The 17,479-nt window shown below is 43.2% G+C and overlaps 1 protein-coding gene across 2 annotated transcripts; it reads right to left on the reverse strand.

The window, feature by feature from the left end:
- Nucleotides 1-2,163: 2,163 nt before the first annotated feature.
- tubgcp3 (tubulin gamma complex component 3) lies at nt 2,164-17,378 on the reverse strand. 2 transcript variants are annotated; one of them, XM_069675480.1, is made up of 24 exons: nt 17,234-17,378; nt 16,030-16,137; nt 15,101-15,168; nt 14,856-14,933; nt 14,183-14,391; nt 13,456-13,623; nt 12,902-12,909; nt 11,868-11,980; nt 10,361-10,486; nt 10,206-10,274; nt 9,996-10,128; nt 9,746-9,912; nt 7,043-7,153; nt 6,819-6,927; nt 5,582-5,771; nt 5,350-5,485; nt 5,078-5,146; nt 4,828-4,963; nt 4,418-4,506; nt 3,470-3,601; nt 3,240-3,380; nt 3,034-3,150; nt 2,839-2,933; nt 2,164-2,718 (listed from the first exon to the last, which is right to left on the reverse strand). In XM_069675480.1, the coding sequence occupies exons 1-24, from the start codon at nt 17,307-17,309 to the stop codon at nt 2,652-2,654; spliced, it is 2,715 nt and encodes a 904-aa protein (XP_069531581.1). In that variant the 5' UTR covers nt 17,310-17,378; the 3' UTR covers nt 2,164-2,651. The 2 variants fall into 2 exon arrangements, with proteins under 2 accessions (XP_069531581.1, XP_069531580.1); XM_069675479.1 differs by lacking the exon at nt 12,902-12,909 and having other exon boundaries at nt 13,460-13,623.
- Nucleotides 17,379-17,479: the final 101 nt, after the last annotated feature.

The following is a 17,479-nucleotide window of genomic DNA, read 5'->3' on the forward strand; positions in this document are numbered from 1 at the left end:
CCACAGCAATGAACACTTTGGATGATTATCAAAGGCAAAATTCTCCCTTAACTGTTCAGGTTTGGGACGATAAGTTGTGTAGAAGTAGTTCAGATTGAGCTGTCATGGTGTACTACTATTGGATATCGCCTGTTCTTAAGCAGACAATCTGAGTGAATCTGACAAATGAAAACAACACTTGATACCGTCAGCATCCTCGCAAACCTCACCTAATACACCACAAATACTCTTCTTTATAGACTCGTTTCAGAAAATATACCTGCAGAGTTAAGATGTGTAACTGTTACATTCTTTGAACGCGAAGGAATATTTACATTTTTTTAAAGAAACATCTGGACATGTATAGTTCCTGTTGTTTATGCGGAGACAAGAAGTAGTGAGGTTGTTGTGGTTGTTGAGAGGATTGTTTCTTTGACACGATCCGTTTCTCATACAGACGTAAAAGCACAAACTGTGAACTAAGCAGGGAAAACCACACTGAAATATAATTAATATCTTAAAGGGGAACTCTAGTAAATAAATCAGGACCCAATTTTTACATATTTTGGGCACTAAATGACAAATAGGTACAAAGGAAGATGCTTTTTTGATTGCCACCAAACTCCATTTACAAAAACAACAATTTTACCCAGCAGAACACAGACGTTGCTTATCTTCTGCTGCTTCAGTCTGTGAGTTCTTCTTCCTAATGAGTTTCACAAATATTAGAGTGTATGTGAACTAACCATTTAAAACACAAAACTCACATTAACAGTCACATATTAAACAAAACAATCAAGGCAGCAGTAGACCAGCAACACCTCGTTCTGCAAGGTAAAATTACTGTTTTTTTTAATGGAGTCTGGTGGCTTCAAAGAGATTGATTCAACAGCCTTTTCTGGTTAAATAAAATGATCTTAACAAGGTCTATCACTGTAGGGATCCTTTCTTTAATGTTGTCAAACAAATTTAGCCTCTTAAAGGAGCATTTCCTAAACTTTTTGTACCTTTAAATCATAAAGGTAAATATATATATGAAAAAGAAAAGCCTGAATTCCCCTTTAATAACATTCTTTATGTCAGCAGCTTCTCAGTTAGGATGAAGCAAGCGTTTTATTTTGTCTCAGCAACACAACAAAAAGTAACAATGACTAAATGTTAATTTCAGGTGAAACAAGGTCTGGGCTTTTTGTCTGTATGAGGCAGGTTTGTCTTCATGTCACTGGAAGCAGAATAGTCTCTGTGTGTTGTGTGTGTGTGTGTTATTCTAAATCCTCTGTGTGATTGTGATTGGACAGCTGACATGACACACTGAAAAACCCTGCGTTTTAAAGGAGAAGGTGAGGATGGAGAACTAGGGTTAGACCGATATACTGGCGCAGCAATACTGACTTATAAATATTAAATCTATTATATGTTAAAGTCTCCTGTCAGTTTGTACAGTTTCAGGTCAAATTTAACTCTTACATCAAATGCTACAAATACAAAATTGAAAAAATGTCAATATCAGACGCATATCGGTCGAACCCTAGTGAGGAGATGCAAAGCCACACATGTAAATATGCATAAACACACACACATACACTTTTTGCATAAACTCTATATACATACATTAGGAGTTTTTGAACCATAGACTGTACAGAAGAAGTGGACGAAGCCAACCAGGAAGCGTCTTAGACCTGCAGTCTTTCTAATGTCCAGCAGGGGGCGACCACGTTCGTTTAAAAGTCAGATTGTTTTGTAAACATTTTCCTAATGAGTTTATGGTCTCAATCTCTAGTTTCAAGTCTTCTTCAGCACAGCATGATGTTCATTCAGTCATTCATGCTCCCATTTAGAGTCACAGAGGCCATAAAGCAGGGGCGGATTTAGGGTGGGGCTACCTGTGATTGACAAGTCGCAACTATGGCCGAGATGATCTGAGGAGTCGGCTCTTGTTTTTCTGTAAATATTTTGTTCAAAGCATGTTTTTTTTTGCTAGCCAAAATTAGCATCAGAATCATGAATTATGGATGCTAACCAAGCTAGCACAAGCAGCATCTGATAGCTTGATATTTGCTAACCTCTCACTCCTCTCCGGCTTTACCGCCTTGTCCAAATATGGTCACTTCTGGCTCCAGAAAAACAAGATGGCGACTGTTATATTGTAGATTTTTAGGCTTCAAAATGTAGCACACATCCACTTCTTATGCACAGTCTATGGTTGGAACTAGATTTGGCAACCACGCTTAGCTTGTTTTCCTCATGAATAAGGCATGCCATGTGAGGTGGCCCTGTGTGACTCAGCAGCTTTTATTTCTCTCCTCACAATCAGCTCGACACTTTTCCCAAATTGACCTCATGTTTTGCAGGATTCTCGCTGAATCTCGAGCAGTCTGTTTATGTTGTAGCTTTAGCTTTAAAAGTTTGATTTACTTGACTTTATTCCCTTGTCATCCCGCTCTGCCAGACTTCCCCGGACCGGTCTGATGTGATGTCATCACTAGGCGACCGCTGCTGCTGCTGCTGCTGCTGCTTTTACAACACTGGAAAGTTCGGAGCAGCGCCTCTCCTCCAAGGCATGACATCATCTCGACACATTGCTTTAAGTCGCTGGTCGGCCCGTCTCTGTGATGTCACACCCTGTGCTCCAATGACTTGAAGCCTCGTCTGTCAGTGCTGTAGTCGTCGTGTCAGATGTTTGACAGTCGTCGCCCGCGGGTGGCGCCTAGTGAGGCTCGCAGCCTTGGCTCTCTGGCCCTGCAGATCAATCAGCGAGAAACTTACATCAGTTTGGTCCTGTTTGTTGTAACTCAGGGGTTTAATCAAAAAGTTGTTTCATCTGTTTTGCTAACTTTGCTTCAGTTCTGAAAGACGAACCTGTAGTGTTCATTGAAGTCCAGTCTGAAGCTCAGGAAACGCAGACTCTCATCTGAACTGGTCATCAACAACACAAGGAACTGCTGGACGATACTCTGAAAGAGAGGACGCAGAAAAAACACGTGAGAAGGCGTAGTTAAAACCTCTGAATGTGGATGATTGACAGCTGCTCCTGGAGGTGTCTCAAGCTTGTACCTGGTAGAAGTGGGTGAGGATGCGGAGCTGGGCGCGCATCTTTGGTATCGTTTCCTGGAACTCCTGAATCCTCTTCTTCTCCTCTGCTTCCTGTTCGGCCGTCACTCCCCACTGACCCTGAATCAAAACACACACACACGATCAGACAAGATAGTAACACACATTTAGAGCAAAGAAAACATGTGCATTTCCTCCCTCCTTCCTACCTCCTCCTCTCTTTGTCTCTTCTTCTCCTCAAACTGCAGTCGGAGGGTGAGTTCCTCCAGAGCAGAGCGGTAGAGCGAGTCCTGGGCGCTCTGGAACTCGATGATCTGGTCAAATATGGCCCTCAGCTGGTTCAAAAGGGACTGGACGAACAGATAGAGACAAGATAAGTGAGTTTATTAGCAGAAGGAGATGCAGAAAAGATTGTTGTGTGTTTGTGTGTGTGTGTTACCCTGCTGTTGTTGTCCAGCAGACATCTCGAGATGATGGTGTCGAGGAAGACGTCGTGGGCTGCGATGATGTGGTCGAGGTCCTGAGCCTGCTGCACTTTGTTCCACAGCTCGTCCCAGGAGCACTCAAGCACCTACGCAAAGATACAAACACTTTACAGGCAGTATGGGGGAATGACATTGCCCTTTTATGATGAATCAGATATCATATAATCAGTGTGTCTCTGCCAAAAGTGTCTGACATCATTACAGAAAGGAACCTTGCAGAGATTGACCTTTTTGTTTAAGAGTACGATGCTTTTTTTAACCAGAAACAGCGGTTACATCGTTCTCTTCAAAGCAACCAGACTCCATTAACAAAAACAGTAATTCTACCTTACACTTGCTTATCTACTGCTGCCTCGATCTGTACGTTTGTTTGTGTTATTTTGTGACTTTAGAACTGTAAACGGTGAGTTCAGATCAAACATAATATTTATGTAACACACATTGATGCTTGTAAACTATTTCCTTCAGCAGCTGTAGACCAGCAATCCCTGTGTTCTGCAAGCTTAAATAGCTGTTTTTGTCAATGGAGTCTGGTGGCTTTGAAGAGAACGATGTAACGGCTTTTCCCTGTTATAAAAAAGATGTTTCTCTTTAACTAAAAGGTCTATTTTTAGAGGGATCCTTTCAGTAATGATGCCATAAACTGACCCCAAAATATGCACTGAGAACTGCCAACCCATCTAAAACAACGTCTCTCATCTCACTTTCAGAAAAGTTTGACTTCTTTTGCAGCTGGTTTGGACTTTATAAAAACGAGTTAACCTCACTAACTTCAAGGTCACATTTGATCCTGTAAATCAGAGTCGTGCTTTGTTGCTTTTAACAGACGCAGCAGATGGCCTCCTCCTGTAATTACTACTTTTTACAGCCTGTGACAGTAACAGCACTGCTAATGGTCTGACCTCGAAGGTGATGTAGTACTGCATCTGGTGGATGAAGTGGACCATCTCGGAGGCCAGGATGTGACACTGATGCAGCACGCCGGACAGCTCTGGAGGGGGGAAAGTACAACAGCAGGCAGCAGGGTAAATCCTTTTCCTCTGCCTTGCATTTTTCTCACAACAAAACATGGATGTACGAACATAAAGAACATCTGAATATCCCAAAAAATCCATTAAAATGTCTTACAAGTGTTTAATGCCAGCTTAAATAACACAATTTAAAGCCAAATGTTTGAACTGAAACTAGATAAACAACATTATAGACATATAAACAAAGTGTGTCGGCAAAATTACCAACAAAAGACAAGAATTCAGGATAAAAATCTACAATAATATGTTCTTTCTATGCATGTTTGTGTTGTTTTATGTACCAGGCATGGTTTTGAGCAGCTTGGCGTTACACATCTGTCCCTTCCAGATGTCTGTCAGCGTGTACTCCATCCTCTTGGCCCTCCACAGGAAGTTAAACACCCGCAGGTAGTGGCCCATACACTCCCTCGTAAACACCTGCAACAAACACACCAATATCTATGAGCTCGCAAATACGTCCATGCACATGTGATTGTTCTGCAGAGATAAAAACACACACTGTGTGCTGTACTGAGAGTGTGTGCGTGATACCGTAGCGATGGGTCCATCGACGTGGTAGTCCAGACTGAACACATCCCAGCCTGTATCACCGGGAGACACCTGCAGAGGACAAACGACAGATAAGGTAAGGACATGATGAAGTTACAGCTCCTACTTTCTACGGAAGCCCTGAGAGGACAGTGAGAATCTAAATACTTTTTTCCTCTCCTGTGTTTATGACTAAAGAAAGAAGGTATCTTTTTTCCCTAACTCGCCTCTCAGGACTTCCGTACCCCACATAAACTCTCACACACACACTTTACCTCCAGCAGGCGCACATCCAGCCTCTTAAGGATCTCTGCGTTATCAAACTGTGCGTTTGTAGCTCTGACCGCCGTCTCTAAGATTCCAGTCAGGTTGTGTTGGTACAAAGTCGTAGCCGGACGCACCAACTCCGGTCTGAGACAAAAACAATCACAAGATAAAACGTTATGCTTCAAACATACAGAGCAGAAGCAGATGACTCAGACGTGTTATACTGAGAGTGATGCTAACTTCAGCAGGTCCATGAGGTGTCTGATGAAGTCTCCCTGGCCCAGCAGAAGGTATCTCCTCATGGCCTGCAGGTGCTCCAGCAGCAGGTAGTTGCGGTTGAGAACGTCCAGCAGGTATTTGCTGGTGTCAAAGTAGGCGGTGTCGATCTTCTCCTGGAACGCCCCCTCCAGGTCGGACAGCAGCTCTGCAGCTGTGAGCGAGAGAAAGAGAGAGGGAGAGAGAGACTATTAGACATTTTGACTTTATTCACAAAATCTAAACTTTCTCCCTCTCATTGCTTCTGTTACACCTGGACCTAACAATCTTCAGCTCACCACAGTATAGGTAGTACTTAATAAAGTCAATGCTTTATGAACTGGGAAACAAGCAACACACCTCCTGCATGGAATAAAAGGGAACTAAAGCAAGGTGACGATGCGTGGGGTGATTTGTGTTTGACTTTGAGAAGACGAGTTACTGAAAACTTAAAGACCCCCTCTAGTGAAAATCAAGTTTTTAACCTTGTAAACATCTCCATGTGGTGTTCTTCATGTGCTACAAGACATATCAGGGACAACATCAGCAGTCATCTCCACGGCTGGGCCTGTCTGCTTTTAAACTGCAGTGTACCAAGGACAGGCTGAACAACACAGATTCAGATTGGCAGGTTTGAGACGTCACAAACCTAAGGAGCCAATCCCGTTAATGGACGAGGTGACGCTACGCATATCATTATGTGTAACCTATGGCAACCACTTTGGTGATGCGTGAGCCAGCTGAAACCGTCATCGTTATGTTTGCAAACTCACTACTGACTACTAACGTTAACGTTACTACTAATTACTACATTTCAAGCTAGCTAAGTTTCAACAAGTTGCCACTAAATTATTCTTATCTTATTTAAGCATAAGAAATACATTTAAAAAAAGGCAAAATAGAAGCTGCTAAAAATGTTGAGTCAATATCAAACATGTCAGTGAGAGGAGAGCAGGATGCCCTTCAGCTGATCCAGTAAAAGCTACACATCAAACAGGTGCAGTGAAGTCCTGCAGACTGAATCAATAGAAAACAGCTAAGTATACCTCTTTCCTCTTCGTCGTCTAAAGCAGAGGAGGACAAGGCCGGTGAGCGGTAAGAGCATCGATCACTGCCAGTCAACTAGCCTACGTCAATATCGCAATATCAATACGATGAGGAGGACACAGAACGAGGCTTCTGATTGGAAGACATTAAATACATTTGGATGATAACGTCTTACCGTCTTTGGGTGTGTCCGCAGACTTGGAGGCCGGCGTGATCTTGCCCGGAGGCGTTCTGTCGTGGCAGACCTGATGCAGGAAGTTGATGGATTTCCCGATCAGCAGGACCTGGAGAGAAGAGGGAGAGGTAATGTTGTTGTGAGATGAGGACTGTAAGTGCATACCTGTGCGTATAACAATAAGTGAGTGATGAATACAGACAGGTGTGACGGTGTGTGTTTACCTTGCGGGCCTGGTCCATGGCGATGAACGAGGGAATCATCGACTTCCTGAGGGAGTACTTGTCGTGCCACAGGCGGTCGGTCTTCACGTTGGGATCTGACGCTACAAAGAACTAGAAACACACACACAGTTTAATACATGATCAAAAGCTTTACCAATAATTACCTGTGTGATTTTTTTATTTTACAGAACATTTAAAGCAGGAAACAAAGCTTGGGGTGATTTAGAAATGGTGTCATTATGTAGTTTGTCCAGCAGAGGGCGCTCTGACTCCATCGTTTACAACCCCTCTGCACTGTCTGCAGCACATGCAGCAGAGACAACGTTTAACAAAGCGTCCTTTAAGCTACCGTAAAATTTGATGTATAGGTGCACTTTTAATTCACTTCACTTAAAAAGTGGGCTGCTTCCTGTATACCAGTGCTACCAATATTCCAGTATAAAATGCAGTGTTGCGTTATTTTTCCCAGACGATGGCACTATAAACTGGCTAAAGCTTCTGCTCTGGGATAAAAACAAAACAGACAGCGTCTTATATTCCAGGTTTTACGGTAGCTTTTTACATTTTTATATCGGTGCACAATCCACATTTAAAACTTCTTTTATATTCCATCTAAAAAATCAGTATATCAGCAACAATATTGGCAATATGTGAATTTTCTCCCTCCTAAATCTGTTGGTCTCTTAATGCGAGGTACAACAGTCTGATCAGCTCTCTAACTGACATGATAGCACTTAATCACACATTTATTTACAGTGGAATTGATCACACCGTCTGCAGGAAATCCCTCAGTCTGAGAGTGTCTATCCTTTGCCACACTCACTTAGGTTGTCCATTAACATCAAAGGGTTCTACAGTAGCAGCGACTGGCGCTCTAATGGGCCCAGTACTCTATGGAGGCTGATACCCTAATTGTCAGCAAAATTATGAATCCACTTAGGCTTGGGCGGCATCACGGTTCATCCCGACAGTATGAATTTCAATAACGTCAAAAATCCAGACGCTCATTTGTCTATTAAACTGATTATGTAGAGGTGATGTGCTGTAATGCACAGCATGCGCAAGCAGAGGTCAGGCTACTGAGGGAGGAACGAGAGAACGGCAGCGCTGAGAAAGATGGCGAGCTTGGGGAAAAAAGTCGATTCCTCGATTCCCCTCATTTTTGGTGTTATTTTTTGGGTTTAGACCTAATGAGAAAATCCCCCTCCAACCAGCCGCTCCCCAGTTTTCCAGCACTTTTTCTTTTTTAAAAATACCTTAATATACCTTATACCCGGGTATCATGGCAAGAAGGTATTACGGTATGAAAAAAATGGATACCGCCCAAGCCTGAATCCATCCCTATCGAACACTATCCACAGCTTATTAGCTAAATAGAGAGATTTTTAAAAAGAGCTTTTGTTTTTTAATTAAATTTTGAATATAAAAACACTCATTAGTGGCCATTTAATCCTTTAAAATGTTGGTTGTGTTAACAATAGTAAAGTACTGGTTGGATAGATGAAGCAACACTTTGAATGCGTTCCAGGAGAGGCAGATCAAGTGCTATAGTACCTGTGTTTAAACATCTCAACATCCCTTCTCCCCTCCTTATCTGAAGCCTGGCCTTATGAACACATTTGATTGGTCACTGGTAATTAAACACATCCTATCAGCTATTAAGTAAATAAACATTAATAAAGATATAATCTCAGTAAGTTATTTCTCCTATTCTGGTGTCTGCTGTGTCATGGTATGACCTGAAACATCTCATTTTCCCTCCATTATTACAGCTGTTGTTTACTGTTCGTGTTTCCCTCCTGAAAGGCACGATAACTTTGTCTCCGTGTTCTTAAACACTGCACTTAAGCCCAGATTCAGGGAAGACTAACAGTTAATGCCTGACTCATAAATAAACACTGTGTAAGAGAAACAGAAAGTGAGAGAGGGCAGGGAGAACTAGAGGAGAAGCATCCATCACAAAGCTTTCCATTACGCTCCTCTCATCAGTCCTCATTTAAGGAGCTGTCCTCTCTTTATTTCTCTCCCTCCTCCTCTCAGTAAAGCTCTCTCTCATTGGGGTCAAACGTCAGAGCAGTTAAACACAACAATGTTCCAGAAATGAGCAGTAAATCCCTGCTGGACCTCTGGGAAGCAGGAAGCATCTCTCGCTTATTAAAGGGAAATTCCTAAAAGTATCTGATCAAATACGTCCACTTAAAGGGAAAGTTTTTGCCACTGACAGGCTCAGATTGTTATTCTAAGTGTCTGACAACAGAGATAGACCTTTGTGTTACAGAGGTAGAAGATTTTTAAACAAGACACAGATGTTACATCGCTCTCTTCAAAGCCACCAGACTCCATTGACAAAAACAGTAATTTTACCTCGCAGAACATTGGTGTTAGCGCTGGCTTCATCGTTAAGTTTCCTTGTGTTATGGTGTGTTACACAAACATTGTTTTGGATCCGGACTTACCGTATGAAAGCACAAATGTCCCACAACAATACAAACAACTAACTGATTGAGGCAGCAGTAGATTAACTGGTCCTGTGTTCTGAAAAGTAAAATTAGCATTTTTCTCAATGGAGTCTGGTGGCTTCGAAGAGAGCGACGCGACAGCCGTTTCTGGTTACAAAAAGCATCTTCCTCTGTAACAAAAAGGTCCATCTCTGTAGGGATCCTTTCTGTAATGTTGTCAGAGCCCACATTAAAGTGTGCGTACCTCGTGGTAGGTATCCTCCAGCTCTCCGTCATAGATCCACCTGTACAGGAAGTTGAGGATGGGGTTCGACACCAGGCTGAGGATGTGCTGAACCAGAGCTCTCATCTGTGGGTCTCCTGTCTTCCCATAAGAGTGGACGGCTGAGGCCAGCTCGCCTCCTTTACGACCTGAAACGCAGACTCTGGAGGTGAGTCCTACTCACCCGACATTATAATACTTACAGAAATCCTCAGAGAAACACACAACTCACCTTGGCAGAAGTCGACGAGGGCCGCCAGAGTTTTGAGTCTGACTTTGGGGTCGTACATCCAGACGAGGAGCCTCCTGAGAGTCAGACTGCTCTCTGTGCACACGATCACACCCTGCTCATCCTCCACCTGCAGCTACAACACACACACAAAATGTTGTTTTAAACTGGGAGGGTGCAAAATTTCCAAGACGGGCAGGAGACTTTGTGTACCTGTGAGTGGAGGACAGACAGCAGCCTGTAGTACTCCTTCAGCTCCTGGTGGAGCGACGCACAGAAGCTCTAAAGGAGGAGGAGGACACACACAGAGATGGATCAGTGGAGGATTAGACACACAATGTAATCTAATCATACAAACATAGACGCACCTGTCCCACCAGACCGAAGGCCCGGTCCAGGCTCCTGGCGTCGGTGTACTTCCTGACTTTGTTGTGGAGCCAGCCGAGCTCGGCCAGTCTGCTGCTGAGGTCTCTGAGGGACTTGCACAGCACCACCTGGTGGGGAACAGCATGCATTACAACACAAACATCCACACAGCATCACAGTATGTCCTCTGTTTGTTTGTCTTTTAAAATAGTTGCGATTATTATTATAATTATAAGTTATTTATCTTAAAAAAAGGTCCAAATCCTCTGATTCAGATTCTTAAATGTGAATATTTTGTTGTTTCTGAAATGGCCTGGATTCAGGAAGTTAAGTGTAACTTTTAACACAGTTTAAACCACATTTAACATGTGCAGCTGATTGTTTATCAGCAGTCTATGTCTGCATAGATGTCACATTACTAAGAGCTCTGAAGTCAGATGACACAGACAGGATGTGTGTCAGATGACAGTGACATCATGCAGTCTCGTGGCAGCAGATTTGTTTCGCAACTGTTTAATGAAGCAATTCATTTGAGCTCTCTTTTATCCACAGAGCTTCGTCTGAAACATCTCCATCCTTGGCTGCATCTATCCCTGGTCTCAGTGTCTCCTTCTCCATCAGGACGGTGGCAGCAGCAGACTGACCACAATCTAAGTTTAGCACCGCTGAGAGAGTATGGGACAGGGCTCCTATCGATAATACCAGCGGAGGAGAGAGGGGGGATAAAAGGAAAAGACAGGACGCAGAAAAAAGGAGAAATAGAGGTCGATGTGGATCGGAGCCAAAGAGCTTCATATTGATCTGTTGAATCTTTCCGTTATAGTCCAATCAAAAACAATAGATATCTTATCATCCACTCTGGATGTGATGCGGACTTTACATCGACTGTCCAACACGCAAACAAGTTCCCTCCAAAAGAAGAGCTCTGACAGCTCGTTTCATTTCGGTTAGGGTCACATTAGATTCTCTTTAGATACAAATACAGTTTAAAGTATCTCAAAGTTTCGTGTTTCTGGCGCCACCTGTGGTGATCACCACCATAAAAAGTCAACTAGCTCATTTACAAGCTAATGGATCAGCCACAGACTGTTTAGCTTTGATAACCCCTCGCTCCTCTCCGGCGCCACCCTCTCATCCAAACATGGTCACTTCTGGGTGCAGGGCGGCGGCCATATTTCGGCTCCATCTACACAGTAGAGAGTACAGTCTGTGGTATCACATCATAAGCTACCCTGCGATTCCCCACCCTAATAGATTGTGGCCAAACAACAGCCCAGTAACACCTGGAACATAAGCACCTGGCACACTTTAAGTGGAGGAAGTGCTGAAACAAGAGGCACAATAATTACCTTGTTGATCAACAGAAACTTACTTGAGGGAAGTTCTGATGATCAAGATAAAATGTCTTTGAGCTGAGCTGCCTGTAAGGTTACTCTGGGTAATGTGCGCTACCTGCTGATCTCATCACTCCAATAAACACTTTACAGGGCTGCGTGCAGGTTCAGGTACCTTGCTGTCTATTTTGTAGCAGTTCTCCTGGGCGCTCATCTTGATGAACTTGCCATCGATTCCCTGGAAGACGTAGAGGATGTCCCGCACCAGCGCCGCCTCGCTGACCTCACCTGCACCCACAGAGGACGAGAGGATTTACTGAACATGAGGATTACTGTACAGAGATTTTACTGTCTCTAAAGGGGAAGTGTGCATTATACTGTCTATAACTCCAGAACAAAGCTTTTAAATACAGCAGAAGAAGAGGAAATTAAATATATGCGCATCAGACTACAGTATGTTACAGAGCTGATGGATGGAGTTTTGTGGGGGAGCTCTTTGGCTCAGAGCTTCTGCAGCATTACCTGATTCCGGGAAAGTTAGCGCTCTCAGCAGTTTCACACTTTAAAAGGCGTCAAAAGCGTCAAACAAAGTGCTCAGATCATTAGCAAAGGTGACTCAGTCAGCAGGTGCAGAGAGGGTGAGTCTTTAAACGCTCGTCTGGTGTCCTGTCTCATTTTTAACAGTGTGGCTCACGCTCAGTCCTCAGGTTTAAAGCAGTATCTAATGTGGGGATATCCAGGGTTAGGAGGAGGGCTGCACGATGTATCGTTTAACAATCACGACTAAGATGTGCGCATGCAAAAGTAACAACCCAGTTTCTCGATTTCCATCACTTATCTGCAGGAAAAGCCTGATATCACATTAGTGCAGCTCTTCACCGCAGCACAGAGTGAACTGACCGCTGAGTCTGTGTGCCACCTGCCTGTGAGCTGTGAACAAGCACGCGAGGCTGCTGCCGTCACAGATCATGCTGCTGGTATGACCGAGGCAGACGCTCCGTTATGCAGGGCGGCTTTTCATCGAGTGTAATCCCGTGATCAGCGGCGCCTCGTATGTGGCCGAATAGACGGATCATTTATGGAGGGAATATGCGGTGGAGCGTTTACTTTTAGCGGCTACACCTGCAGCGCACACACAGCGTCAGGTTGTGTGTGCCGACAGGAAGTAGGAGATGGTGAGCTTGCATATCCAAAAGTTACCGTCCGAGCTGGTCGCGCTGATTTAACATCCTTATGAACACCGTTAGAAATGGTAGAAGACATACTGTATAAGTAACAGAAATACAGCCCACAAGTCTGTTTGTATTCATGTCAGAGTCAGAAAGCAGAAAGTTATCGCAATGTCAGCTTTTTCCAATATCGTTCAGCCCTAATTTGGAGTCGGGATACTCGGAGTGTCTCAAAGGAGTTGTGGTTGTGAGACAGGACCTAATGTAGTGTACTACCCTCTCGTTTCGATCCCCCACTGTCAAAAATATCCGTCTTTGCAGGAAAGCGCTCCCGGCTACCTGTGCAGTTGTATCCTCCGACCGCTAGCTGGCGCTCTGGGTCTCGGGCTTGTGACATTTAAGGTCCTGTTTGAAACATCGAACATTGTCTGTGTCTTAAATCAGACACTTCCTTAAGTACACTGCCATGTAGTTAGCGTGGCACACAAAAAAAAGGTAATTAATTAACTGGAGTAGCGTTCAAACACACCAAAACCCCTTTAATGTCGTTATGGTCATCCTTTAAGTTTACAGGCAGGAGCTTATTCTTGTCACTCACCATCCCTGCGAGGCTGAACCACTCTGCTGGACGGAGCTGGAGGTCCGAGTGGGGGTCGGGTGGCGGGCAGAGCCAGAGCCGAGGACGGGGAGCAGCTGACAGGAAGAGTCCAGGCCAGACGAGAGCCCAGAGGCTGAGCGCCCGCTGCAGACTGAGGAGGTTGACTGAAACACACATAAAGATTAATATGTAGGAAAGTTCTGCAGAGACTTCAGCAAAGAAAAGCAACACATTAGCACATATTTTGAGGTCCTCTGTGCAACAACAAAAACAAGCAGATTAAAGCATCACTTCTGTGTGTTTTCTAGCTATAAATATAAATGCCATAAAATCTGTTGTATTTTACTCTTTTAAGGTGAGGACTCTCCCTTTTCCCCACTAAAAGGTGAGCCCAGACGGCTCAATGGTCACTGCTCACTGAAGGACTCGTGCATTATTAAGGAGGATATGTTGGTAAATGGAATTTAACGGCCTTCTGATGCATCATAAAACAGATTTAAGAGAGGCTGCGAGACGTGTTTATTTTCTGGTGCTAATTGATGCTCTCTTTATATAGCGCTGAGTGTTTACAGGACAGCATCGGATAAATAACGCTCTGTTCTCCAGAGCCTTTCAGAATAAAACTGCTTTAACACAGCTGACAGGTGAGGCAGTGAGGATCGAAACATCAAAACTCCAAATAAAAAGGTTTCAAAATGTGTCTTCAACAGGTTTGTGTCTCACCCAGCCAGCAGCGACTGCGGCGTTGCCGTGGGCCCGTTCAGCGTGTAGACCCCCAGACTGGAGATGCCGCTGGTCCCCACGCTGGCCGACAGAGCGGCGGTCCTCTCCCCGTAGCCCAGGGCGAGGCTCTGGGGTCGGGTGCAGTAGAACGGGGTGGAGTGGGCGTCTCTGGGGAGAGCCTGAGCGAAGAGAGCCCCATAGTTTCCAACCTGGGACAGAGACGAGTCAGTATCAACATCATATGTGATGATTTTTTATTATTATTTATTTTATTTTTGAGTTGTTTTTGTGTGTTTTTTTTTATTTGGATTGTTTTCATGCAGCCTGAGGAAAGCAATCTGTGCTCCTAGCTCGATTGATAATACTTAAAGCAAATAAATAACCATTTAAACTATTTAAATCTAGTCAAAAAAGATGTAATCAGCATAAATAATATCCGTTATAATACTTTTAATTTGTATATCAAATAAAAACATTCTTACAAAGTGCTTTACAACAGAATAAAACAGAAAACTTTAAAGAAACAGTAAAATAAAGCTTTATAAACCGACCCAAACGGTAAGAATAAACCACAAACAAAGTCTACAATAAGATCTTAATATAATAAAACAACAGGGTTGATTAATAGGCACAAGCAGCATGGAAATGTGTGTGTGTGTTCGGTGTGTCTCACCCTGCCGGAGGGTTTGCGGGGGTCTTCAGAGAGGCTGAGCAGCAGGTAGAGAACAGACCAGCGATGCTTCAGAACACTCTGGAAACACAACACATCCCGTTAGCTAAACAACATTATAACCTGTCGAGGACACTTCTTCACTTCTATAAATAATAATGCAGAAATAATATAATAAATACTGGATTTATGTTGACGTTAAAACCTTTCTCCACACATAAATATGCTGTAAAGAAACACAAACCGACCTGCGTCTGAAGTTTTCGGTGCAGCTCTGAGAACAGAGCAGCGTCTGCTTCTCTCCTCTGCTTCAGCACTGCAACAGCAACAAAATAAAACCTATTAACTGGGATGTTTGAATGTCAAATTATAGTGTAGAAGGACGACAAAGTCTCCTTAAATACTGAATAATCTGAAGACGCACGAGAGCTGTCAGTCCCTGCAGATTTTTGACACCAGCAGTGATTTAAACACCACAATAACGCGAGAAACACAAACAGCCTGTTTAGCTTAAACATCAGAGTAAAAGAGAAGAAAGGAGACGATTGCTGAGGAACATGAGGTCCATCTTTTCTGAGAGGAGCAGACAGGCTGCAGACTACACAGCTCGCTTTGTTCTGCAGCACAAAGAAACCTCTCATCATACTGTGAATGAAACTCGTAAGACCTTCAAAATAAAATTACTTTTGCAGACATAAAGAGCCTCTTTCACGTTTTTAACTGATGTGTTTTCAAATTAAAAGCATCTATATACCTAACTAAAATCAATAAATAAATCCAGTCATGATGTGCATGTTTCACTGTAACAACCTGGACCATAATCTTTTCGTTCCACCTGAAGACTTGAGATAAATAAACGTTCTGCACAGTAAGTGCTGTATTATTTAAGCTCTGATCGATGGTTTCCCGCTAATGGTGCTACCTCGGCTACAGCGAGGGTCCACTGAGATTTGCTATTTACGGGGCAATAAAGATTTTTTACTTTAAAGACTGAAGTGCGCATAGGAGCTAATATAAAGCTATATAAATAGAGTAAAAAGAGCCACATTCTGTAGGTCCACATGTACCTTTAGGGATGTATTTTATGTTAATTTCTTTCTTTTTTTGTGCCATATTTAAGCCTATATCATACATTTGCTGTAAATGGGGGGTATTAAATGATCATAAAGGTACTTACATTCTTTCTTGATCTTCTCCGACACCAGGAACTCATCTCGTTCAATAGTGGGGGCGTAGTTGCTGCCAATGACCCGCACCGCGTACTGGAACTGATGGGCGACTTCAGCTGGAGAGGAGAGGTTAAAGGTCAAATTAGCAAAAACAATTAAAAGTAAAACAGTTGTGACCTGGAAATTAATTTATCTATACCTGCTGCAATTACCCAACATTTTCACCATTTATACTGCCTGAAAAACTTGTAAATGCACACTATAAAACTTCAAACTTCCTGTGGGTCAATGGTGTGGATAAGCTGTTGCTTTGGATAGTAGGATTGTAAATAATGGTACCAAATTTGTGAGGCTAACACTCTGGCTTTGGATTCAAAAATAATTTAAGTGTCACATCACAAGATTACATCTGAAATGGTGTGAAAGTGACTGAAAGGCACTTGATTATATAGATATTTTCTGGATTAGCCGTTATCTCTGATTAAACATGCTAGCCATCCTCTGAGATGTCTCCATCCAGCAGGGGCCTGCAGCTAGCAACACACAGGGCATCTAAAAGCCATCCAAACAGTGTGATGGTTAGCATAAGAGCTAGCTAACTGGCTAGTAAACACACAGGCCATTAGATTAATTGAATAGCTAATTATTTAATCAACCCTAAGATAACAGTATATTACAAAGACAGCTGTTAAGCGGGATGAGCAGCATCTAGCCCAGCCCATAGACTGAGAGCTACGCAGACTTAGCCCCGCTACGTGCCGCTCAAACACAGCAAAAGTGATACCAAACTCTATTTATATCTATTTTGTTTGAATGTGCGCAACTTTAATGGCAATGACAAGAATTAATAATAAACTCTCTTTAATTCGGCTTATGTCCAGAAGATCAAGCAGCTTGAATTCCAATTACTTTTCAACGGTTTTTCTACCACATACTATCATAACGACACACCGAGTTCAGCAGGCATTAGCAGTGTAAAAGTTTGATTATTTCAAAATCGTAAACACCCTGATGTGGAAATAATACGCCGAATTGGCCAGTAGAAGATGGTGATTTAGTCAGCGGCTGTATTTGATGCGGGAAATAAAATATGATGGGCAAACGGAAGATCAGCGGAAAAGTGTACACTTTTTGAATGAGGTTTGGTTTAACATTTCCTGAACAGTAGAGAATAGAGCGTAGCGCGGAGCATGCTAACGTTAACTGATGTACCTTCGCTTTTCCCCGTGATCCTGCAGCAGAGGCTCTGGAGGAGCACGTTGGGTGATTTCTGATCCAGAGTCGCCATACTGTTTTGGCTAACGTCGCCCGATAATTGAATAAATACCACTGAATAATATGACTAACTCAAGTCTCCCTCTACGAACAACGCCATTTTGACAAGTTCAGTCAAGCTAGCAAGAGGCAGGAAGTACATGACCGCAACTGGCGCCATGTTTCCGACAAAATAAAAGCACA

The sequence above is a fragment of the Semicossyphus pulcher genome, unplaced genomic scaffold (genome assembly GCF_022749685.1).
Source record: "Semicossyphus pulcher isolate SPU_LCO1_2020_fin unplaced genomic scaffold, fSemPul1.0.p SCAF_24, whole genome shotgun sequence".
NCBI lineage: Eukaryota > Metazoa > Chordata > Actinopteri > Labriformes > Labridae > Semicossyphus > Semicossyphus pulcher.